The sequence below is a fragment of the Neovison vison genome, chromosome 1, assembly GCF_020171115.1.
Source record: "Neovison vison isolate M4711 chromosome 1, ASM_NN_V1, whole genome shotgun sequence".
Lineage (NCBI taxonomy): Eukaryota > Metazoa > Chordata > Mammalia > Carnivora > Mustelidae > Neogale > Neogale vison.
Genome location: NC_058091.1, coordinates 1,614,249 through 1,638,464, shown reverse-complemented (window position 1 = coordinate 1,638,464; position 24,216 = coordinate 1,614,249). Strand labels below are relative to the sequence as shown.

Sequence of the window (24,216 nt, the reverse complement as noted above, 5' to 3'; positions counted from 1 at the left end):
ACGTTGAAGAGTCAACCCCGTCCACACGGAGCTTGGCTCCTCAGGTAGCTTCTCGTTCACGCTTCAGTTGAGAAAACAAGTTAATAATCACTGGTTTGTTAGTGACCGGTAATAATCCTCACCAGGGGTTGGCACAGCCTTTCCTTAAGTGGCCAGAGAGTGAGAGTCTGAGACCAGGTGGGCCGCACAGACTGTCTTCACGGTGCGGCCCGGTCCAGCAACGGAGACGCGGGAGATGGTGCCCGTGCTGCAAGGGGCTGTGCTCCTCGGAGCCGTCCAGGCGGCCGGCCGGCAGGTCCTGCGCTCACCCCTGGTCTCGATTATCAGCCCTGGACGGCGAGGACAAAGAGCTCTGCTGAGAACCGCCGTACCAGACAGCGACTCCACGGGGCGCTCGTTCTCAGGAGGCAGGTTCCTCCGAGACCAAGCTCCTCTGCTTCAGCGGCAGGATAGACGCACTGAGAGTTCGGGGTTTATCGAGGGTGTTTCCCCTCGATAAAAGTAACTTGTTCTTCCGAATCAAATAACAGAAGTGAAATTCGTGTTAGTAGAACACAATAGATCCCTTAAGGTGCCAAATTTGAGAGTCTTTGTTAGCCTGTCCAGAGAACTGTTGACCAGCACTTAAGTGACCGGTCACGTCCATGGGTTTGTTTACAGCCCGGTGTTCTGGGAAGGACAGCCTGGAGCGCGACTTCTGGGTCTGGTTTCTAGCGGCAGCGTGGGTTTGGGATGGTCCACTCGAGGTCTCAGCAGACACCTGTTCCGTCCGACATTTCCATCTTTCCACGTCAGGACGCAGCCTAATCTTAGATAATTGTTCATACGTAAAGTCCCAGTCTGATCCCTTTTCGAGTTTGCCCTGTAGATTATTTTCCTGAAACTTGTCACACACGTCTTCTTACGCACATACTCTCAGCAGCAGGTATGTGGAACTCGGCCCCAAACTCAGCAGGAACACTGCGGTGTCTCAGAAGCCCAGATCTTAACTGTGACATGATTTTACGGGTTTATCTGAGTCACCAGTAATAAACATTCTAAAAATTTGAAAGAGCAACTGATGGGTGACTAATGGGTCACTTAACAGTGTCCAAATTCTTTGTAGAGTCTCCACTCTGGGGTCAGGACCCCGGCCTCCCCTGTGCACATGGTGGCTGAGTGCTTGGTGCAGGGTCTTCTGCTTCCGGTGCTGCTGGTGGCCGGGAGGTGATCGCAGGAGCCCTGTGCGCTCCCGGCCTCAGGTCTCACCACCCCCACCCCCGAAACAAGAGAGCGTGTTGGCTGCGGTCCACGCTGCGTGTGAAGCCGATGTCTCTGGTGAACCAGCAGACATCATTCACCTTCACCTTGGTCACCCTGGCCCCTAGTGAAAAGTCAGCACCTGCTCTGTGGCATTTCTACGCTTACTCTCCACAGCGAGTTCTCACTAACGGTCCGCCAGGCTTCCCAGACGGCTCATCACTGACTGTTCCAGAGCCTGTTCATATGAACTATGACATTTGAAAGTTTTGTACGATGATTTCGTTAAAAGTATCTGTGTATTTATCACTAATCATGTTTAAGATTACTATCTTAGTCTCCCAAGTAAGAGAGCTCAGGGAAATTGTGCTTTTCAAAGTTTCTTCTACTTAGAAGAACAAATAATGAAACTCAAGTGTGTAATACATTTGTGGACATTTTCCTGTTTCTGAGTTCGGGAAGCTGGTGTGTATGTTTGCTGTTCTTGCCGGGGTGTCCTTCAGGCGCCGGTAACGCGCGGGAGCAGCAAACACGCCAGTGGTGGTGGCGGACAGGTCTGAACGTGTTTTCACACTTCGTCTTTCTTTTTTTTTCCTTCTCTGTTACCTGCAGCAGCAGACTGCTCTGCCAGCAATCTCTGTTCTAGATTTGGTATGTTCTCATTTCTTTCCCTTTGGTACTTTTTTCCTGTCTTGATTTTCTTTTTCCTTTCAGTGGTGGTGGTTTGTGTTTCTGTGGAGCGGTTCCTGGGGGTGTCCCAGAGCAGGCTACGTAGCCGCGTCCTCTCCAGAGCATGCCTCTCAGTGTGTTTAGATTAGTTCCTCTTTGCTTCCCTCCGTTCATTTTGACTGTACTGTCTGTTATGGTTTTTGACCTTTTCTCAGTTTTAGTCATAAAACTGATTCCGTGTATTCTTACGTAGTCATAAATACGTGAGCAAATGAAAGAAATTTTGCAGTAAATAATGTTTCATTTTTACTACCTCGGTGTGATAGATTTGGAATAATCAACTATTAGAAATGCACACGAACTCCTGTTCACATTGTTTTGCCGATGTAGGTGCCAGTCTCTAGGAGAGCACCGTCTGCCAGTGGCCCACGGGCCTCCCGCAGACTCTCCGTGTTGTCGTTGATAATCCCGGGCAGACTTGGTTTATCAGCCGTGCGGTGTCCTGTTGGCCGAGCAATGCTGAGCCCTTCCTGCTGTCCGCTCCGTGCACCGCTGTCCGTACCGGGGAGTTCGGCTGTTTCGGTGCCGGCGACGCTCAAGTACCGCCACCTGTGTCGTCGGCCAGAGTCACGGCCTGCTGGCGGGCCCGTGACGTTCTCTTGAGGTCATTTTTGTCAGCCGGCTTCCAAGTGAATATGGACAGCGTCTCACGGGACCGTGAGCAGTCCCCAAATCCCGGCACCAGAGGAGCCTTTTGTCTTCATTTTTTTTTTTTTCTTTAAATTCAAGCAGTGTGGCGGCACTGTTTGCTCCAAAGAGAAGTCGCTCGCAGACACAGCTGCCCTCCCGGACGGCTGAGGGGCACACTGCTTTAGCTCTACTCTTCCCACGGGACACAGAAAACACAGGTGTCCCCTCCGTACTTCGGTGCGGGGAGGTGTACCTGCGGCAGGCGGTCGGACACTCAAAGCGGTTTCTCGGTGTCGGCTGCTCACGCGCACGCGCAGGGTGTCCCTTACACACCGGGTGCTGACCGGCGCAGGGCTGAGGGGTCCCCCGCTCCGTGGGCCGGTGAGAGGCCTCTGTGCAGAGGAGTGATGCCCAGGGAGAAAGGGTTACACCAAGATTTGTATTTTAAAGACCCACTTGAGAGTTTTTCTTTCTTTAAAAGGTAACTATGTTGAGCATTAACATTGACTTGAACTATCTCAGTCTGAGCATTTCTTAGCCTGATTCCCCAGTGAATGCGAATGGCCCGGCCAGCAGTGTCCTTATCCGCAGAGTCCTGTCAGCTGGCAGGCTGCGTGGGGAGTCCTCCGCTGCTGGGTGTGGGTGTCGCTCCTCTCTCTGAGAGGACAAGGGCAGTGGCAGGTGCGACAGGCAGAGAGGTGTCCCCTGTGCGGGGTCTATGGTGTGCCCTTCACGCGGAGCGTCCGGGGCGACGGGGAGGACGGCTGCGCTCGGCGGCTCGGCAGGCCTGGCTCTGCTCGCCCTCTGCTCTTCGAGGGCCGCCTCCCGGGCCGAGACCCCCACTCGCGCGCTGGCCCGAGCCCTCTCAGACCCGAGACCCGTACGCACTTGCCCATGGCTCACCTCCGCTGGGAGTCAGACAGGTCGTGGCAGACCCCAGTGTGTTCCCCCCGAAGTGCCTGTCCAACTGCCCACCTGTGCCTCCTGCGTGTCCGTGTCAGCAGACTCTTGAATGACCTTCCGGTGAACCTTCGTCCCATAAGCCCTGTTCCTGTCGGCTGAGGAATCCCGCCGTCTTCAGAATCTGAGCCCCGGACACCACACTGGCCCGAGCCTCTGCCGTCTCCTCACTGCAGAGGACTTCTTGCCGAGTCCCTCTTCTGCCTTTGTCCGGTGCAGGCTCTCCTCAGCACCGCAGCTGCAGGGGTCCTGCTTAAAGAAGTGTCAGCTCTCCAGAGTCCTCAGAACCCAGCAGTGGCTCCCCTGTCCCTTAGAGACACGTCCAAGTCTTCCCATGGCCACGAAGTGCTGTAGTTCATCCGTGCCTCCCCACGGCCCCGCCCGCCCTCCCCTTCACCACGGCGCTTTGGGAGGGGGCGGTCAGCCATCCCCGTGGCTTCCCCTGGCTGCGGGCGAAGGGCAGCGGGTCCCTTCTACCCGGTGACGGGATGGGCAGCTCGCGCTTCTGTTGCCCCAGCTCTCCCAGATCATTCCGTGCGTCACTCGTCCCCTCGTGACAGCCGTGTGATGTGGGTGGAGCACAGGGGCCAGGCCCGTGTGGAAGAGATTCACCAGACACCAGGGAGACAGGATTCTTTTTTTTTTTTAAGATGTTATTTATTGACTTGACAGAGATCACAAGCAGGCAGAGAGCGGGGTGGGGGAAGCAGGCTCCCCGCTGAGCGGAGAGCCCGACGTGGGGCTCGATCCCATGACCCTGGGATCATGACCTGAGCTGAAGGCAGAGGCTTAACACACTGAGCCACCCAGGCGCCCCAGGAGACAGGATTCTAACTGGAGTTCTCAGTTTATATATATTTCAAATCCTGCTAGACAGAAACGTTTCCTGCTCGTGAAGTTCTTGCTAGGACCCATTTTTCCACTAGAAACGGATGTGATGTGTGACAGGCTCCGTGTTGGCTGGTCTCGGGCTTTGTCTCGGTACCGTTACAACGGCTCAGCCGCTGATTCGGGACCTGACCACTCACGGGGAAACCCTCTGCCTTGGCCCTGTGCCAGCGAAGGGATGTTTTCAGGGAGTTTGGAAGCTCTCCTGTTTTCCTCCTGCGAAGGCCCGGGCTAGATCTGCCCTCGTCAGCTGCCTTCCTGGCTGGTCTCCGTGTAGGACGGCAGGACCTGGGCAGGCCCGAGCAGCCTGGGCACGGGAGGGTTGGGACTGACGGCAGGAGTTCGTGGGAAGCGCAGTGGTGGGGTGCCTGTCCGGGGAGGCGGGCTGCTCCGGCCTCTTCCCACAGGAGCGCCTGGCCACAGGAGGGGGCAGCGGAAGCCGAAGGGTGGGCTGTCTTACTCCAGGCATGCAGAGAGCACGTTCACAGTAAGACCGCCGTGCCCGTGTTCCCCAGCAGAACGCGAGAGTCACCTGCTGTGTCCCACGCGGCTCTTGTGCGAAGAGAACCTTGGGTGCGCGTCTTGGGCTCTTGGAGCCACGCGGCCTCCTTGTGGGTGACGTCCCGTCCCTGCCGCCAGACTGTTGGAGCAGCTAAGCCACAGCTCCCGCAGCTCCTGATCAGGTCGTCCTCATGCTCCCACTGAGCAGGCGGAGGCAAGGCTGTGCCGAGAGCAGGGAGCTGGCCCCCGGCCGACTGCCCGCACAGTGGGGACGGCTTTCCTAGGGAGGACAGCCTGCCCTCCGCGCTCTCCGCATGGGGCTCCTAGCTGCGCGCTTGCCCCGGACCCTGGAGTCATGGGCCAAAGCCCAGAGGCATTAAGTTGCCTGATCCTAGGGGTTCCTCACGGGGGAAGGGGATATTAAAAATGTTCAGGTATTTTTAACGGGTAGGAACACAGGCAGAAAAGTCTTGCCCAAGTTCTTAAGAACAACCCCCTTAACAACAGAGCTTAACAACCCGCTTTGTCTGACATTTTGAGTGAAAATGTCAAAAGGTAAGGGACACCTTGGCCCTGTTTTGTATTCCGATCGCTCAATGTGCTTGTCTCCCTTAATGGGGCTTTTACTGTAAGTTCAAGATAGAAGTTAGTGTCTTGTGGTATAAAGTCGTAAACACATAGTTTTAAACGTATTTTTTTTGTTGACGCGAAAATGAGAAATGGGGACCGGCGCCCCAGTGGAGCAGAGCTAGTTGAGGCTTCGAGGACTGGGAAATCCCAGCTCACTTCTTGGTTTAGAAGAGCTTCAGTCTGAGCTGTCTCGTGTTCATTCTGCGAGAATTCTCCGTCTGTCAGCTCCAGTCCGTTCCCCGGAATGTACCTTCCTGCCGGACGGCTTTGACACACGTCACTTTGGAACCGTGAGCTCGTGGCTGCAGGGTGAGCGTAGTCTGCCTTCTGTCCTCGGACGTCAGCCCTGAAGTCTAGCGAGGTGAACTGCCCTTTGGTGCTGAACGTCCGCTCAGTGCGCCGTCCTGAGCTCCTGATGGGAGTAAATTAAGAGATTGCATTCTCTTCTGTCCTTAGTGGTGTGGGGGGAGGAGGGTAGAGTAAAGCAGCGTATGTATGAGGAACAGAACGGTCTGTGTCTTGGAGATGAGGGGACGTGAAGCAGCTTAGCTCCCGGTGGAGAGAGGCCGCCTCAGTCCTCCCCGCACTGGCTCGTTTGCCCACTTTAGAAATCGGCGGTAACGAACCTCAGCCAGGACACCTTTCCTCGCTTACCCCCATCCAGATTTAGAAGAGTGAAATCTTTGAAGAGAAAGTGTCTCTTTACAGATTCATAAGATAACATTCTGTACCTGTAATTATGAGAATGTTGACTGTTCTCATTTCTTAAAATGATACTCCTCTTTAATTTAGAAGGAGGAGTGGGCTGTTTCAGTGGATACTGGTTTTCTTGCTCAGACTTGCTTTTAATTAGGTCTAGAGAGTGTAACGTGATGAATGAATTTGTGCTTTATCAGGTAACAGAAAAACTTACTTTGTCAATGCTGTTTGACATTCCTCCATAAATTACTCTTCTGTAGAATCCTTAGTATTTTCAATTGCTGTTTTATTGTGTTACTTTTATTTGGGTACTGTTTCTCATAATTTGGACCGACGACTGTAACATGCTTGAGCAGTCTTCAGAACGCCGCCGCTGCCGGCTGTAAGCCCTCAGTGTGGCGTGGGGTCGCGCTCCCTGGAGCGGGACGTTGGACAGTCCTTCCTCGGTGCGGGGTTGCTCAGGCAGCAGCACCTGCCCCTGCCGCAGAAGCCACCCTGCCCGCCCTCCCGGGCATACTTCTAGGTTGTACTGCAAGAGGACATTAGGTTTATCTTCTTGATGAGGCACTTGCCTTTTCTTTTCTCCTAAGGTGTCTTAGTGTTATTTACTGACATGAAAAAGTCTAGGGACGCAGTTAATTTGTTACTTTCCCACCAGATGAAGGGTTCATTCCACAGAAACTGGGCAAGAGTGAAGTTGTTAGGTTTTTGTTTAAAAAAATAAAAATCGATTTCAGTCTGGTTTCCATTTTCTGCTGTGAACATTTTATACAATAACTAGTAATTCTATAAATACTGAGATACACCATGAGCAGTTTTATGTAAGGGATTCCTACAGTGATTTTGGCAATTTAAATGGGTGCCATTGAGTTACATTTTCACTTTTTAAATTTCAAATCTACTTCTTTTGATGTCGGGGTGGCATGGGGCTATGGGCCAGCTCTGTCTCACATGACCGAAACTGAGAAGCAGGGGTTCAAAGTTGCCTTTATCCTGGCCTGTAACGACAGAAGGGCTCTGGCCAGAGGTGCCCTGAAGCCACAGTACTTAGAGAAATCTGACCAGAAGGATAAAGGAGCCAGAAACCAAAACAGGCTACGTCATAAATTTTTGGAAGATACCCTGAAGCATTTGCTTGGTGCAAAGGAAAGATAGTAAATTTGTTTTGTGTTGTTTCAAGAAGGCAGAACCCGAATGACAAAAAAACAGAAAGCAAACTATCAGGTGGTGAATTTTAGACCCACAGAAGAACTTTTTGCCCAGTAGTTACCTGGAAATAGAGCGCCCTGTCTCGGGGAGCTGGGCGGTAGGTTCCCAGACAGAGCGGGTAATCCCTGGCAGAGATGGAGCAGAAGGGAGGTACAATAAGGTTCCTTCTGAATTTCAGGCTCAGGTTCTCTGACTCAAGGTTTGAGGGTATCCCCGGACTGAGAAGGAATTCCTGGTAGGGTTCAAAGAGAGCACATGGCACGGCCAGCCTGCTGGAAGCTTGGTGCCCAGGCCCAGGGGGCTGATGTAGACGGGCGGGCTTGCAAGCTCCCGTCCCGCCGGAGTTGTGTGCTGGCCCCAGGGAAGCCAGCGGCGGCGCGCCAGAGTCCCCGGAGCACAGGCCAGGTGGCACAAGGGGAGGAGGGCAGAGGGGGCTGAAGGGGTTCCAGAGTTCCATCCGTTGAGGGTTTCGCCTGTTGTCCAAGTCTGCTGCTTTCCAGGAGCTGGTTAAGCTTCCATTTATTCTGATACAAGGACTGTGCTCCTTTAACATGCGAATGCAGGAGACCGTTTCCTTCTCTGAGCCACAATTTAATGGGAAAATTAATGGACGGTGGGGACCACGCCCTTAGGTAACTTAATTTTGAAACTGTAGAGCTCTAAGATGTGTGTGTTTTACTGTCCTTCAACAGTGATTCTAACCTGGTTATCTCGTATTTAACCCTGTGTGTGTCTGCGTGTGTCCGCATGTGCCCCGTATGCCGCACGCGGCCGGCGCGCGGAACAGAAGTTCAAGGCGCTGTGTTGTCAGTTGCAGGACGAGGAGCGGAGGCGCCAGCAGCAGCTGGAGGAGATGCGCAAGCGGGAAGCCGAGGACCGCGCCAGGCAGGAGGACGAGCGGCGCCGCCAGGAGGAGGAGAGAACAAAGCGAGATGCTGAAGAAAAGGTTATGGTCCTCTAGGGGCAGCTTAGACCTTTACCAGATTAGCCTGAACCCATCGATGGGCTGGGGAGAGGGGCTAGACCGTACCTGTGTCCTCAGACGCACAGGACAGAACAGGGCCCGGACCCCCACCTGTGTTCTCGGACCCAGCACTTGAGCCCGACCTGGCCCACCCACCTCTCTTCCGAACTGTGCCCAGACTCTCTTACCCTGCGTCTTGTCTCTCTCCTGCTTCTGAACTCGTTGGCCTGGTTATAGCGAGTGGGCCTCCTCGCAGCCCGCCCGCTCACTCGGGTCTCTTCCTTTCCTGGACGTGGTCCGGCTGGCTACAGGGAGGGGGTGCGTGTGCGCGAGGCGGGAAGGGGCAGTGCGAGCTGTGGCAGGCGACGGGAACGTAGTAACAGTCTGTTCACGCCCCGTACTTGACATCATTCACTGACGTCACTCACTGCGGGCTGACGGGAGAGAGCAGATGGCTTATGGAAATCACGATTCCAGGAGAATTCAGCCAGGATACGATCTGATAAATATCCTGAGTTACGACTTGGTTTCCGTACGTGGATTTTTTTTTATGAAAGGACTCTTTTTAAGTTGAATTTTAAAATGACAACTGATTTGACCAATTCTGAGAGAGGGAGCCCGCGGCCTGCTGCTGCGTGTGCCGCCTGGGCCCTCCCCCAGGGCTTGCTCGTCCTGGACACGGGCCAGGAGAAGTGCGCCCCGCCGCTGCCTCCCTTCTGGGGAGGGCGGCCGGGAGCGCCCGGCTGCCGATGGGGAGGAGCTCGGTTTCCGTTGTTTCCGTTGGTCGCTCCTTTGGTAGTCCAGTGAGCTGCACTCACAGAGCGCCCTCCTCCCCGCCCCGAACCAGAACTTTCAGGAAGCTTTTTGTAGCGGTAGAATCTGTGCGGATCTGTGACGAGCGAAAGCAAGATTGACAGAAGCGATGCGACTCACGTAAACGAGTAGAGTAAATAATGGTAGCACACGTACCCATGTGGGAACTCGCGACTTCTGCGTCTTCTAGACCTTCACCATTCCTTAAAGTCTGTCGTCATATTCTCGTCAAAGGCCGGGTCGCAGTAGCTGTGCAGTTTTCTGAAGGAGTCTGAGCTTTCAGGGTTAGGTCTCCCTTGGCGCTTTACCTGGTGTCACGATACGTAGAATCGAAATCAGTTTTCCAGAACGTGAGCCCCTCGACTTCTCCATTGCGGTGCATGTGGTCTTGCTGTCCCTGGGCTGTGGGTGGCCTCCGCCCGCCCAGGCACCCACACAGACCCGCCGCCGTCCGTGGGAGCAGGGACAGCCCTGCCGCGGGAGCAGCACGCCTTCTCGCATCTTCTCTGGGGACGCTTGTGGGCTGCTCAGTCTTTGCAGCCTGTGTGTTCACAACACACGATCGTGTCAAGTACACTTGTGTCTTAGGAACTGCTTCTAGAATTGAGTGCTCACTGTATAAACAAGCTGAATAACCTATTTTTTATACAGAATGTCCACGGTTGATGGGCTTGCTTTGTTGCAGAAAACGTGCCATTCTCTTGCAGTAGAATAATTGTGGGGTCATGTACTTGTACCTGCTCTCCATGTAACGGAAGGGGATTTTGGTTTCCTCCTAAAATGTTCTCCGTGTCACACTACGATTCCTGACCCCTTGATGTAGAGGTCATCCAGGCCATTCTGGAGTGGAGTCCCCCTCACACAAACACTTAACTTTGTGAAGGAAATGAGGTACCAGATGTCTCTCCTTCAGGATGTCTCCACACAGAGTGAGAAGATCGCGTGAGAAGTTGGGTGTAGGGCCCTGCCCGGGGCTGGCACGCGTCCTCACGGTTGCCCCTCCTCAGAAGGGGACGCGCTGGGCACTGCCGTCCGGGGTATGTGTGCTCCTGGGGACGCAGGGCAGGAGCGCGAGCAGCGTGGCCAGCACGTGTGTCCCCGAGCCCGCTGGGGCCCGCGCGAGCGCTCTTCCGGTGAGCGCGCGGCGAGGTCGCCCCGTTCCGCAGCCCTGCGTGCTCCCGGCTGAGGTGCGGCCTTCTGTCTGGGATCCCCTTCTCACGCTCCCTTCCTCCGTGTGTTCGACAGCGTTTGTCAATCTTCAACAGAACCTGCTCTTGCCTTTTTTAATGTGAAAATAATTTCAACTCTGTCAACTGTAGTGTGTGCAGATGTACGTCAGAAGAAAATGTATAGTGCGTGTCCAAATATATTTGAATTCCGTGTTGCTGTCACTGTTAACGCCTGGCTCTCTCATTTTCTGTCTGTCAGGGAGGCTGCTACGATCCAAGCTATCAATTAAGAACTGTGGAAAGCATATTTGTTAGACTGTTGCCTTGAGAAAATGAGTCATTTTTTTTTTACAGTTGATCTTTGTGTTAACTTCCCTCTGAATAACTGGAAAGAAACCAGGTGACTTAATGGTCCTTCTGGTCAAGGAGGGGCCGCCCCCGACCTCCCGGGGTGCGGCGGAGAAGCTGGTGTGCGGGCCTCTGTGCTCGCAAGTGCCGGCTCTAGAAAGCCAGCGAGAGGCTATTTGGGGTTTTGTTTTGTCTTTAAACCGAGCAGTCACAGGTAAGTTAATCTCCTGCAAGAACAGAAGGAGAGAGGCGGAGAGGCAGAGAATTCTGGGTCTGGAGGACTAGGGACGGGGACAGTGGCGCAGTAAGCGGAAGCTGGAGCCGGGGAGTACATAGAGTCCCCGCGCTCCATGCGTGGGGGCTGTTCCAGGTCAGATGGTCCCGTGACAGGTTGAAAGTTTCCAGGGGGTCAGCCCGGTCGTGTCGTAGACTGTTACGTTGAAATGTCGCTGTCCCTTGGATTCACAATCAGTGTGGCGGTGGGGTACGGAGGGTAAATGCGCCCTTTCGTGTGCCCTGATGTCCCCTCCTAACTCTGACTCTTGTACTTTTTGTCTGTTCCGCCTGCAGAGGCGACAGGAAGAAGGGTACTACAGCCGTCTGGAAGCCGAGAGGCGCAGACAGCACGCCGAGGCCGAGCGCAGGTTGCTGGAGCCCGAGGAGCCGGGTCTGTGCAGACCTCCGCTTCCGCGGGGCTATGAGCTCCCGTCGCCGTCCCCTCCGGCCGCCGCCCCTCCTCCCCCGCCTCAGCGGACCGCCTCCTCCCTCCAGGCCCCGGCCCTTTCCCCAGACTCCCTGTACACCGCCAGGCTCGTTTCGTACCACGAGGAGGAGGAGGAGGAGGAGCCCTGCAGTCTGGCAGGTCAGGATAAGCACGCTGGCACGAGGAAGTCCCACGGGCACCTTCTGCTTCCCGCCACCCCTGAGCCACAGCAGCCCCCTTGCCCGCCGCGCCCAGCCTCCGATGGCATCTTTCTCTCCAACTCATTCCAGCCACCCTCGGCCCGGGCCGACCGTACTGCTCATAGAGCAGGCCGGCCCTTGCCCCCTCCACAAAAACCAGGCTTCTACCAGCCCAGCCACTCGAAAGGTAGAGCTAACCGTGGGGCTGCAAATCAAGCCCTCTTTATCCTCTTGATTAAAATCGGGACTCTGCCCCCCGCTGCTGTGTGGGCCCCTCAATCAGCACTCGCTCTGGAATGTGATTTCACCTGATCGCTGGCCTCAGGGTGGTGATCTTCCCCTGCCTCCGGTTGTCCTGTCTGTGCTAAGAGTCCTTCTAGCACCTACCCCAGCTCCCCAGCTCTCCGCCTGGAGGGTGCTGTCCCTCGGACCTGCCGGCAGCAGCTGGCCGTCCACTACTCCCCGATCACCTGAAATACTGTTGGTCTTGGCCTCCATTCACTGCCTCCTCAGATAACTTCGAGTTGGTTGAACACATGCTTTTTTTTTTTTTTTTTTTTTTAAAGATTTTATTTATTTATCAGAGAGAGAGAGGGAGAGAGAGCGAGCACAGGCAGACAGAATGGCAGGCAGAGGGAGAAGCAGGCTCCCTGCCGAGCAAGGAGCCGGATGTGGGACTCGATCCCAGGACGCTGGGATCATGACCTGAGCCGAAGGCAGCTGTTAACCAACTGAGCCACCCAGGTGTCCCGAACACATGCTTTTTTAACACATCTTGGTGTCGAAAGATAAAGAGTGAGCTGTCCTTCCAGCAGTGTCATGGTCATGTGCTAGTTTCCGTTCTGGCTTATGTGCCCCGTGGCAGGGTTTTACCACACAACCCCTGCTTTCTGTGGTAGTTGCGACGGAGTTGTTGGTGCCACGCTGAGCTGACGGTCCTGCTTTAATGCGACATAGAGCCCAGCCGTCGTGAAATTACTCCTTTTCCCTCTCACTGGTTTTGTTCCCGCCTGTTAAGTGACATTCCCTGCACGTCATGGTCCTCGTACCCAGACCTCGACAGGCACGCAGTTGCCTTGAGTTAATACAGTCTCTGAGGACCAGCATGACAGTGATCCTGCCCACAGGCGCGTCCACCCTAACCAGTGTCCAAGACGGCACTGGAAGGGATGTTTAAAATATCCAAATACCAGGTGCCTCTTACTAGCTTAAAATTAGAACGCTGGCAGTAAATATGGTCAGATTTAGTGGTCTTCGCGGACACAAGGGTCTTTTAAAATGCTCCTGGTGTCGTGCCCAGAACTCAGGATTCTGAAGGCTAAATAATCAAAAACATGTGTGACCTTGGCTCTTCCAGAACAAACGAGTTCTGCCCGGATCTCTTCCCGTGAGTGTCAGAGCTTTCACCTGCCCCAAAGTCTCAGTATATCCTATTGAGACGAAGTCACTCAGCGGCCAGAATCAAATCTTCTTATAAAACTTTTGTCGTCGATATCTAGAAAGACGTTTTCAGGATAGTAGTCATTTTTGAAGCAAGATGCCCTCCGCCCCCTTGCGTCACGTCACAAGCTGAAAACCCGCGTTGTGTGTCGTGGCATAGACGAGGCTGCTGATGTGATGTTGGGCTAGGTTTTCATTGCTGACCACCTGGCTTTCCCTCAGACCACTAACCCTTTACTTTATTTCACACTGAAAAGACCACATCGGAGCAGGTTACATCCTGTGTCTGGTGGCTCGTGCCTCTCTGAAGACTGCCTTCGTACAGTACGAAGCCGCGTGCACCCCGTCAGCGCGATTCTGACCCCCTCACTGCCACCCCCCTCGCGAGGCTATGCCACTGAGTTCAGCTCGTTTCTCTGTCGTGAGCGCTCCGCATGCTCCTGGGGTGGGCTGGCTTCTTCCACTGGCTGCCTGAGGAGCAGGATCGGGGTGCGAGTTGGAACAAAGAGTGTCTCATTCTAGCGTAGCAACGTGTTTTTAGAAAATGTTCTTTGACTAGAGCTCTTTTGAAGATTACTTGGAATGTGCAGAATTAATTCATCCACAGTCCACTGAAAGGATGTGATATTCTGATTAATTTTGAAAATTCTGAAGAAAATTACCAGTGGAAGAAGCAAGTATCATTCTTACAGCAAAGCTCAAAAGATGCAACACGTTTTCTAAAACAAGGAAAATGTAGAATTAAAATTAAAGAATTGCGCTCTGCTGATAGCGGCCGTGGAGGTCCAGTGTGGGTGACCCCACGTGGCCCTGCAGGGCAGTGTCCTCTTTTGAGTCTTGCGGGAGAGGCTTTCGCACGCGGCCATCGCAGGGCTTGTCGCAAAGGAGCGGAAAGATGCAGTGCCCCGAGGAGGCGCGGCCAGCCGGCGGGGGGGCCGCCTGGTGCGTCCCTGCGCCCAGAAAACCGGCAGGGGGTCATTTTCGTGCTGCTGAGAAGGAAAACTTCCACGCTGAGGCACTGTGCGAATTCTGCGGCCTGTCTGGTCCCTCGCCCGGCACCGTCTGCCTTCGCCGGGTGTCTTGGGCACGTGTTGCTACAGCGTGGTGGGAGTGGACGTAAAACGTGCTGCCAGCATGGAATGTTTTTTTCTTGCTGATGTTAAAATTAACAGAATACATCAGCACTGGTACTCACTGTGATTTAAGTAGTATATCATTAGTGGTGGTAGTCTATTTGGAGACATTTTAAATTTTGTATCTGCATCATCTCTTTTGATCTTGAACACGCCTTTGGAGTGGATAGAGCACGCGGTGGTGTTCCTTGCCGGCTGCTGCCTGTCACCCCAGGGGCTGGGCCGGGCGCGGGGCCGGGCGCGGGCCGGTGTCCCACAGACTCGCGCGCTCCTCCTCCGCACAGCTTGCTGTCTGGCGTCGGGTGACTGTGTCTGCAGCATTTTAATCAAACACGGGGTTTCCTGTGCCTCAGAAACTTTGTGTTTTGTCTTGGTAACTGTAGCCATGTATGTAGCAAAAAGCTTCGCGGCCGTCCTGAAAAGAGAGGCTCAAGGCACGGCCCCTGCTCACTGCTGGGGTTTCATTTGCCTTCGGTCACTTTGTGAGGAAACCCTTCACGTCAGGAGTGTCTCAGTCTCCCATTTGAGTCCGTCCTCTGTGGGTTTCCCCTGTGAATTCTTGCTAATTATGCCAGTTATGCATCTTAACTGATGTGCCCTGTCTGGCTGCTGCTGCCTAAGACCTGGGCCATGCCCGCCCGTCCCCACGGCGTGGCTGGCTCGGAGCGCCATGCTCAGGCCATACCTCAGGCCACCGAGCGCCGCGAGCTTCAATCCCCCGGCCTTCTGTCGGCTTCTGCGTTCTCCTCCGTGGCACTGCATCTTGATCGTGAGTAAAGTTTTAGAAATTGCGCAGGCACTTTAACTTTGATTTTTTTCTTTTATGGAAAAGGACCCAACTCTTACATGGGATCGGCAGGGACAGCTGTTGGGGCCCATGATGCTTACCGGGATCCGAGAGAGAGACCGTCTAAAAGGTATTTACGGCTGGGCTGGTCTGCAGGAGGCCGGAGCGGACAGACAGAGACCTCCTCATGCTCTCAGATGTTTCTCGTTGCTCGTGAGCTGGGGAGCCCGCAGGCTCTTTGGTTCTGCGTTGCCGCAGAGCTGCGTTTCAGACGGGGCTGCGGGTGGGGGGCTTCCGGGTGCGAACTCGCGTGGGAGCTGGGCGTGCTGCCGTGCGCTTCCGCCGGCGAGGGTGGGGGGTCTCGGGCAGTGTCCAGACAGCTGCGAGCCTGCCCAGTCCAGCCCTGAGGACACACACAGCGAGCGGGCCTCGCGTTTGCACCGAGCGCCTCACCTAGCCTGTAGTCCAGACCGTTCTTAGAACACTGACCTCGAGTCCCCGAGGAATGTGTAGGGTCTTACAGCAACTTGTTAACGTAGGTCTGCTGAGAGATGTTTCCCAGGTGCATGTGGGCTCCTTCCAGGTCCGTGTTTTTAAGCTGTACCTTTTTAGTTAAACTCACTTGGGAAGAATCCCCGACCTGCTCAAATTGAAGGGACCTGCATTTCGAGAGTTGGGCATGGCTGGAGAAAGTCAGCAGCTTAGTCAGGAGAACGTGTCTAACAACAGCCCCAGTGATTGTGTTTACGGGAAGGGTTATGGCAAAGTTAACAAGGAGTGAGTCTCGTCTACGGCCATACCACCCTGAACGTGCCCGATCTCGTCTGATCTCGGAAGTAAGCAGGGTCGGGCCTGGTTAGTACTTGGATGGGAGACAAGGAGTGAGTCTCCCTCCTGGAACAGTACTTAATTGTCCCTTATGTAGAGTGACCGACTGAGTGAGAGTAGCAGCTGACCCACGTTGACCAGTGATGTCTGCATTTCCTCCACTGCAGCCACGATGCGGACTTGCCTGGAAGCTCGGGAGCCCCTGAAAACTTGACATTCAAAGAGCGCCAGCGTCTTTTTTCACAAGGTCAAGATGTGTCCAACAAAGTAAAAGCCTCTCGTAAATTGACAGAACTGGAAAACGAACTGAACACAAAATGAGCCAAGGATGAGGTGCCCAGGCCACCCCAGGGTCCTGGGGGCACGGCTCCAGAGGACGGGCTCGGCGAGGAGGCCGCACCAGCCTGCCCGAGTCACCGAAGCACCATTTTGGAGTCGGCTGGGCCCCAGAGACGGTCCTGCTCCGAGAAGTTCTTTTCTTTCACCAAGAGATGATCATTTATACGATGTAAACACTGTCTCATTTCTTAATTACCTGACTCACAGGAAGATAAGTTTTTTGTTGTTTTTTTTTTAAAGTCTGAGTGGGAGAGGGGAGAATGCAGGGCAGGAGAGCACAGTGGGGACATGTCTTCCCCCCCCCCAGCCCTGCGTGTTGCAGAGAGGCCGTGTGCGTGCTGTGTTGTTCACGATGCTGCGGCCGCAGGGCAGGGACCAGTTTGAACTGCCCAGACCTTGTTTGCACTATGGGGGAGCAGCTGCAGACCGCGTGCGCAGAGGGTGACCTGTCCCTTTCCAGGAAAGAGAGCCTCTGGGGGACGGCCTCCCTCACCCCCCCCACCGTAGGTGGTCCCCAGGCAGCTCAGACCCACATAGCCCAAAAGGGAGGTGGTGCCTGTCAGGCCCCTGCCCCTGTCCTCCTTCCCTCTGGGGACAGCCCTCCTGGGATATCCTACATACATGATTTTTTAAAAAGTGCTCCAAGAAGACAATTTTGAGGATTTAAGCTTAGGATATTTTATTTTTATAAATGCCAGAGTGTTGTTAGACTAATACATCATTGGCGATCTTGAAGATGGCAGTTAAGTTAGTTCACAGAGGATTTCGACTCTTCGGGGGACCCTGAAACGAGGACGTTCAGCTGGCCCGTATTGATGCGGAGAGAAACGGAAGCATCTGAGAGGGATGGGGGGTTAGGGACGCCTGAGCATGGGGGCTGCAGAGGAGGGCCGAGTGGCGGCCGCGGGCTGTGCGGATGGAAGGCTCGTTGACACGTGGTGTCTGTGACTGAAAATGTCGGACACACTCGTGCGGCAGTTCGAGCCTTTTTTTTTTTTTTTTTTTTTAAACATGAAATAGAAAGTTATTTAATTTTCATGTGAGTCACTGGTGATCACTGTTGTCTCCCCAGTTGTGACCGTGTGGCTGAGCTGGGGAGACAGAGCTCACTTGGTTTCATCCCGTGTGCTCGGACAGTGCTGAATTACCTTGTGGTAATGTGCAAACCTCTTCCGTGACGAGCCCTGCTGTAGGATCTCGATGATTCTTCTCTACCAGATTGTTCTCTTACAGATACGTGTGTTAGGGAAATGCACACTTTGAAATAGAAGAGGGAGGCTTTAGCCGTAGAAATCACTTTAAGGAGAGCTGCACGATAAATCACTGAAATGTGAGTGTAAATATTCTTCCGTCGATCAGGGTTCTTCTCTGGAAGTGCGCTCTCACCGTTCCCCTTGTCTGAGGGAGTCGCGGCGGCGCGAAGTGTTGATGAAGGATGTGGGTGTCTGCTCTGGAGGCTTCAGGAAAAGCAGGCCCTGGTGGGGCGCTCGCGAACACTGGCCACCTTACGGGGACAAAATCCACGCTTTCTTTGATGAAAAGACGCAGATGAGTGACTTTTCTGTTAATACACACACCTAAGTACCAGCAAGTACATGTAGATCCTGGCATACGGGGTGTGTGTGCGTGTGTCGTCAGGCCTGTGGGCAGGTGGGCCAGGCCGCCCTCGAGTGATGGGTCAGATGTGAACACGTGCTTTTCAGGACTGTGCGTCACTGTGGCCGTCACAGCTGCTGTACCTCCCCATTTCTACTGTGCTTCATCTGCAATCTATTTTTAATAAACTTTGTATGTATTTAAGTGTTTGCTGTGGCTGCAGTCTGGCAGGCAGAGTCACATCTGTGATCAGCCTCGCCTCCCGTCCCCTTCTGCCTGTGCGGTCATTCTTGAAAGGTCCCCTGAGGGTCTGTGTCAGACGCTCTTTTCGGTTTGTCCTGACTCTGCAGACAGCTTGACAGAGGCCCCAGGAGACTCTGTCCCTGCTCTCCTGAGCTCATCTCCCCATCCCCGTTTGCACCACCCGCTGGCACATCCCCAGTCCCTGTGGTCACACAGACTCACACGGCCCCTTCACGGTCTCGGATTCTTAAGCTCACCCCAAGCTTGGGAAGCTGTGTGGACCAGGTGTCCTGCGATGCGATAGCAGGAAGGACCCGCCCGAGGTGGCTCATGGTGGGCAGGGGGTCTCGAAGCGCACAGGGGCCGCAAGAAGGGAGCTGGGAGCTCCAGCCGGCCTGGAGGGGCCCTGGCCTTGCCTCTCCCGGGGGCTGCCTCCTGTGCTCCCTGTACCTTGTCCACCTTCCTTCGAGGCCCCAGAGCAGGCATGCTGGGGAAGATGCTGCCGTGGAATTTTGGGAAGAGCTTTCCTGGAGGGGTGGTGGGTGGGGATGTCTTAGGGCTGCCGAGGATCAGGGAGGCTTTGGGGTCGGCCCAGCTGCCTACGCACCAAATGGGGACACTCACTGGTTGTGGATCTGAATGCCCAGAACGGTGCTCCAAGTTTCCGGAGGACAACCTAGACATGGAGTCCGGCTTGGGACCAGGGTTCTGTCGCTCCTCACGAAGGTGAAGACCTACGGGGGCTCTCCATTGTGGGCGTCGCAGAAACCAGGCACTGCAGAGGGCCGGGCGCCCTGGGAACTGGATTGGGGGTGGGCAGGGGCAGAGAGCCCGGCTTAGCTCCGCCCCCTGTGCGGGATCCCCAACCAGGCCTGGCAGGAGGTCAAACCCCCACAGAAATCTGGAGGCGGCGCCCGTGGGGCAGTGCAGTCGGATGGTCAGGGAAGCAGCTCAGTACAGCCTCGGTGCCAGGGTCACCCGTAGCCCAGCGTCGCCCAGAGAGGAGACACCGAGGGTCGGGCTTCAGTGCACTGCTCCCGCCATTTCGTTCAAAGTTGTGGCCCAGTCATTCGTTGCTTCCACAGATACGAGTCAGGAGTGCCTGCCGCGTCAGTGACGGGGCCGCTGGTTCCACGTGTCCCGCCGCAGACGCAGGCAGGCAGTCCACGGGGACACACACCCGATTCCTCCCTCGTTCGTGCACGGCAGGTGTGCAGGGTGCTCCGGGCGGCCCAGGGGGACCCCACCTAACTCCGGGCGCGGGCCCTTCCCGGAAGCTTCCCTCTGCAGCAGGAGGGTTGTCGCCAGTGGAGGAGACCCCCTTGCAGAGAGGCCGCCGCCCGCAGACACCAGGAGCCCAGGGCCAGGACAGCAGAAGCCGAGGGCTCCAGAGACCAGGGCCTTCCACTAAAGACCCCTTCGCAGCCCTCACGCGGCTGCCTACAGGGGCTGCTCCCCTGGGGCCGGAGTTGGGGCACCGTGGACTGCCAGGCAGCACCAGACTCAGAAGCCGGGCAGCCACCGCCTCACCCCTGGGAGCGGCGTCCGGCACCCTCCCAGTCAAGGCGAAGGTCTGGCGCCCCATAGCACAGGGCCTTGTTCTGCAGCTGTGGCGGATAAGAAGAGGCAAACAGAAATAAGTTCCAGCATATTCTACTTAGCCACGTGTCCGGCAACCAGCCTGGTGGTATGCAGTCCGCACAAAATGTGTGCATGAGCCAGCGCGCCTCCGTTTTCGCAGGAAGCCTTTTCAAACCCAGTTGTTTTCTGCGCCACCTGTGGCGGGCGTCAGCCTGGACCGGGCAACCCATCCTGTGCAGGTGCAGGCCAGCGGCTGCGACACCAGCTTCTGTCTGGATCCGTGCCTCGGGCAGGGGCAGTGGTGGGAGGGACACAGGGGCCAGCTGGCGGCAGCACCCTGCCACTCCGGCCAGTGTGGCGGCCCCGCCCCCGGCCCAGGTCCCGGTCCAGTCCGGGAGCAGCAGCTGGCATCGGAGTGCACGGCGCGCACACGGCACACACGGTGCGGGTCATGCGCGCGTCCCACGGGGCCGGAGCCCCGTCAGCAGGTGGGCCCCCGCCTAGCCGGCCGCCGCGGTACACAAGGAGGCCTCGAGCGCACGCAGCGGACCCCAACCCCGCGGCCTGTCTGTGGGCTGGGTTGCAGGCGGCCTCTCCCGAGCAGCGGCTGGGACGAGGATGTGGCTTCTCCGCACCACGCCCTGCCTGTTCCTCCGGATGCGCGCGGTGTGGCCGCGGACCCTGAACTGAGTACCCGTGCGCCGCACGCTGTCTGGTCGCGGCGCCCACGCAGGACCCCTGGCCGCGGGGCCGTTCCTCCGGGAAAGGAAGCCGTGGTAGCCTGGCGGACGTGAGGACAGCAGTGAAGCCCCTCATCCCCCGAAGACGCTTGTTTGTATGGCATTTGGAACAGCCACACTTCAGGAAATGATCTTCAAACGGAGCCACTCCCCTCCCCAACAGGGCCCTCTGACCCCTCCCCCTCCTTCTGCCGCCAATCCCTGACCCATGGTGGGGGAGGGGCGCAAACGCCCTCCCACGCGGATTCCGGTGGATTCTGTTACAGTGTTTCAGCTGAGAGCTGGGCCCGGCGATGCCCGTGCAGGACATGGCATCTCGGAGGCACTGGGGGCGCATCTCGGAGCAGCGGGCCAGGCAGCTGCAGCGCCAGGTGCAGGTGAGCGCAGCCGCCGCAGCACCTGGAGCGGCACTGGCCTCTGGACCGCCCCCTTCCACTCTGAACCTTGGGGCTGTGGTCAGCAGGGGACCGTTGGGGTGATGGTCCTCAAAGACCTTGTGCAGCCCAGGCCCCGTCATCTTCCTCTTCTCTCTGTAGGGTGTGAGGTCCTAGTCTTACCTTAATCTTCTCTTCCTGTAAGGACACCAGTCAGATTGGATTGAAAACCTCTCCAATGGCCTCATTTTAACTTAATCACCCCTTAAAAGGCCCTGTCTCCAAATACAGCCACATTCTGAGGTCCTGGACTTGGGACTTCAACGAGGGAAAGGCGGGGTGTGGGGGGGGGGGATACAGCTCCTAATGGGCAACAAGCTAATGGGCCGCCTGGTTCACTCGAGGTTACGGAGAGCCTATGGTCAGGACAGACCTCTGACTGGCTTCCAAAAGTATCCCTGCCCCAGTTTAACTGGACCAGACAGTGGAGAAATGTGTGCCCCAGGCCATTATTGAAAACAGTAAGGCAGTCAATAATTAGTGGGGTTGTTGTGGTACCAAGGGAGGCAGAGTAACAGAGATCAGGGAGAGGCGGCTAAGAAGAGCCCTGCTTAAACTACTGTCTCCCAGTACCTGTGCGCACGACCGTGGCTGTGTCCTTCCTGCTGGGAGGGTGCAGCAGGGCAGGCTTCCCCGGAAGAGGCGAACTAAGTCACTCAACAGAGCACACAAATAGCAACAGCAACAAAAAAAACTGGGTGGGAGAAAGGCATCACTATCTAAAGTTTCTTCATTTCCTAAAATGTCCTGTTTTCAACAAAAAATTATAAGACATGGAAGAAACAGGAAAGTGAGACTCATCCACAGCAGGGAAACCAATAATAGGAACTCCCCACGAGAATGCCTGATGTTGGAATTAATAAGAAGCCAAACAGTCATTATAAATATGTTCAAAGAACTAAAGGAAACTGCATTATGGAAGAGAAGGAAAATATGATAATTTCTCATCAGATAGAAAATATCAATAAAGAGATAGAAATTATTTTTTAAATTACAATCCTAGAGTTGAAAATCACTGAAATAAGGATGTTCTCTAGAGGACTCAAGAGTAGATTTGAATAGACAAAAAAGGAATCTGCAAACTATTAAATTAGTAGACATTATGCAATCCTAAAAACAGAGAAAAATAGAAGATAAATGAATAGAACCTCTGGAAAAGGTGTGAAACCTGTAAGCACACCAGCATATACATCAGGGGAGCACCAGGAGAGTAGACCAAGAAATAATTGCTCAAACTCCCAAAATTTATTGAAATTTGGTACACGTGAAAGAAACTTAATGAACTCCAATTAGGAAAAATACAAAGAAATCCACATCCACCTGCATCTTAGAAATAAAGAGAAAAGCAGAGTGAGAAGAACGACTTGTCATGTCAGTGCACCATGACTGTCAGGAGCCTCTCATCAGCATCAGTGGAGGTCAAGGCAGTGCGTGACGTGTTCAAAGTGCTGAAAGACAAAAATTCTGTCAACCAAAAATCTTTCATCCAGCAAGACAGTCTTATAAAAATGAAGGCAAAATAAAGGCATTCCCCAATAGACAAAATTGGAGAAAATTTGTCACTAGCAGGTCTGCCTTATAGGAGATGCTAAGGGAAGTTCCTCGGGCTGAAAGCAGGCACCGGTGCACAGAAACACAAATCCACAAAGAATGCCAGTAGAGATGGTCATGTAATTATGAAATACAGAGGGAAGGTGTATTTTTCTTGTTTCCTTCACTGACTTAAAAAGCAATTGTGTAAAACAATATATGTATAACTGTGTCATTGAAAATATAACATATAGAAATGTATTATCCTTGACAAAAGTAGTATAAAGTAGGTGGATGGAGGCAAAGTTTTGAGTTAAGGCAATGATGCCAGATGGTAGTTTGAATGCACAGGACCAAGTGAAGAGGAGTCAAAATGGTGAAAAAGGCCAGCAGAGCAAACCCTATAAATATATACATGCTGTCCCTTCTTGTCTCAGCTTCTTTAATGAAGTTGAAATTTAAAGCAGCGATGATCACACTGGATCATTGCATCTGTAACGTGCATGGATGGACATGATGTGTAATGGTACTAACACAACAGGTGGGACAGAAGAACAGAGCTATGACAGAAGTGTTTCCGTACCTCACTGGAGTCTGACTGTGAAGGTGAAGTCGTCTATTCCAGGTTCAAAGTAAGGGCGAGCCCTCATGCAACCACTGAGAAGATTATTCCAAAACTAGTGGGAAAGGGCATCAAAGAAATTAAGATTTCACCCCAGAAAATATCCACTGAATGCAAAAAAAAAAGGCAGTAAATGAGGAACAAACTGGACATGGGGCACATAGAAAACAAGAGTGAAATGTTAGGCATAAAGCCATGTCAGGGACATTCAATGTGAATGGACAAACCATCAGTAAAAAGGCAAGTGCTGTCAGACGGGCTAAGAAGCCGCATCTAACTACATGCTGTCTGTCTACAGGGGACTTGGTTAGATTCAGAGATACAAATAGGTTGTAAGCAGGGTGCCTGGGTGGCTCAGTGGGTTGAGCCTCTGCCTTCGGCTCAGGTCATGATCTCAGGGTCCTGGGATCGAGTCCCGCATCGGGCTCTCTGCTCAGCAGGGAGCCTGCTTCCTCCTCTCTCTCTCTGCCTGCCTCTCTGCCTACTTGTGATCTCTCTCTGTCAAATAAATAAATAAAATCTTAAAAAAAAAATAAAAAACAAACAAATAAATAGGTTGTAAGCAAAAGGGTGGAGAAAGACCCACCATGCCACCATCAGCTACAAGCAGACTGTACTAATATCAGACAAAATAGACTTTCAGATGAAAACAATGTTACAATAAATACAGAGGGATATTTGCTTGTGACAGAAGTATCACTCCATCAGGAAGATAGGAAAATTATGTGTGCTTCTAATGACATGGCCCCCAAATTGGCAGAATCCAAGAGAGAAAAAGGCAACTCAAAAATAATAGCAGAGACATCCCCCCTTCCCTCTCAGTAACAGACAGACAGACTGAACAGAGGACCAGCAGGGAGACAGACAATTTAAACGGTGCTACTGAACCAGCCCGACCGGGAGGACATGCACAGAACACCCCGTCTACGCAGCAGGAGGGTACCCTCTTGGACTCACGCAGCGCACTCTCTGGGTTAGACAACCTGCTGGCCACAGAGGAAGCCTGTACACATGGAAAAGGATAAAGGGCATATAAAATGTATTCTCCAGTAACAACAGAGGGGAGTTAGAAATTAATAACCAAAATAAATTTGGGAAATTCACAAATAGGTGAAAATTAAATAAGACAGTTCTAAATAACCAGTGGGTGAAAGAAGAAATCACAAGGGAGGTCTGGGAATATTTTGAGAGGAATGAAAATGAAGAGCCACACAGCCAGGTTTATGGGATACAGGTAAAGCAGCACCTGAAGGAGCATTCA

General features: G+C 53.9%; 1 protein-coding gene across 15 annotated transcripts in view; it reads left to right on the top strand.

Annotated features, from left to right (window-relative positions):
- Positions 1-18,009, top strand: part of AFDN (afadin, adherens junction formation factor) — a 128,942-nt gene extending 110,933 nt beyond the window's left edge. For 6 of the 15 annotated variants that reach the window (XM_044242332.1, XM_044242269.1, XM_044242278.1 and 3 more), the window contains 5 exons: positions 1,852-1,890; positions 8,297-8,431; positions 11,350-11,869; positions 15,088-15,172; positions 16,038-18,009. In XM_044242332.1, the coding sequence (XP_044098267.1) occupies positions 1,852-1,890; positions 8,297-8,431; positions 11,350-11,869; positions 15,088-15,172; positions 16,038-16,191 (933 nt within the window). In that variant the 3' untranslated portion in view covers positions 16,192-18,009. The remainder of the gene's footprint in view (positions 1-1,851; positions 1,891-8,296; positions 8,432-11,349; positions 11,870-15,087; positions 15,173-16,037) is intronic. The other 9 variants (XM_044242355.1, XM_044242348.1, XM_044242381.1 and 6 more) reach the window with 6 other exon arrangements.
- Positions 18,010-24,216: the final 6,207 nt, after the last annotated feature.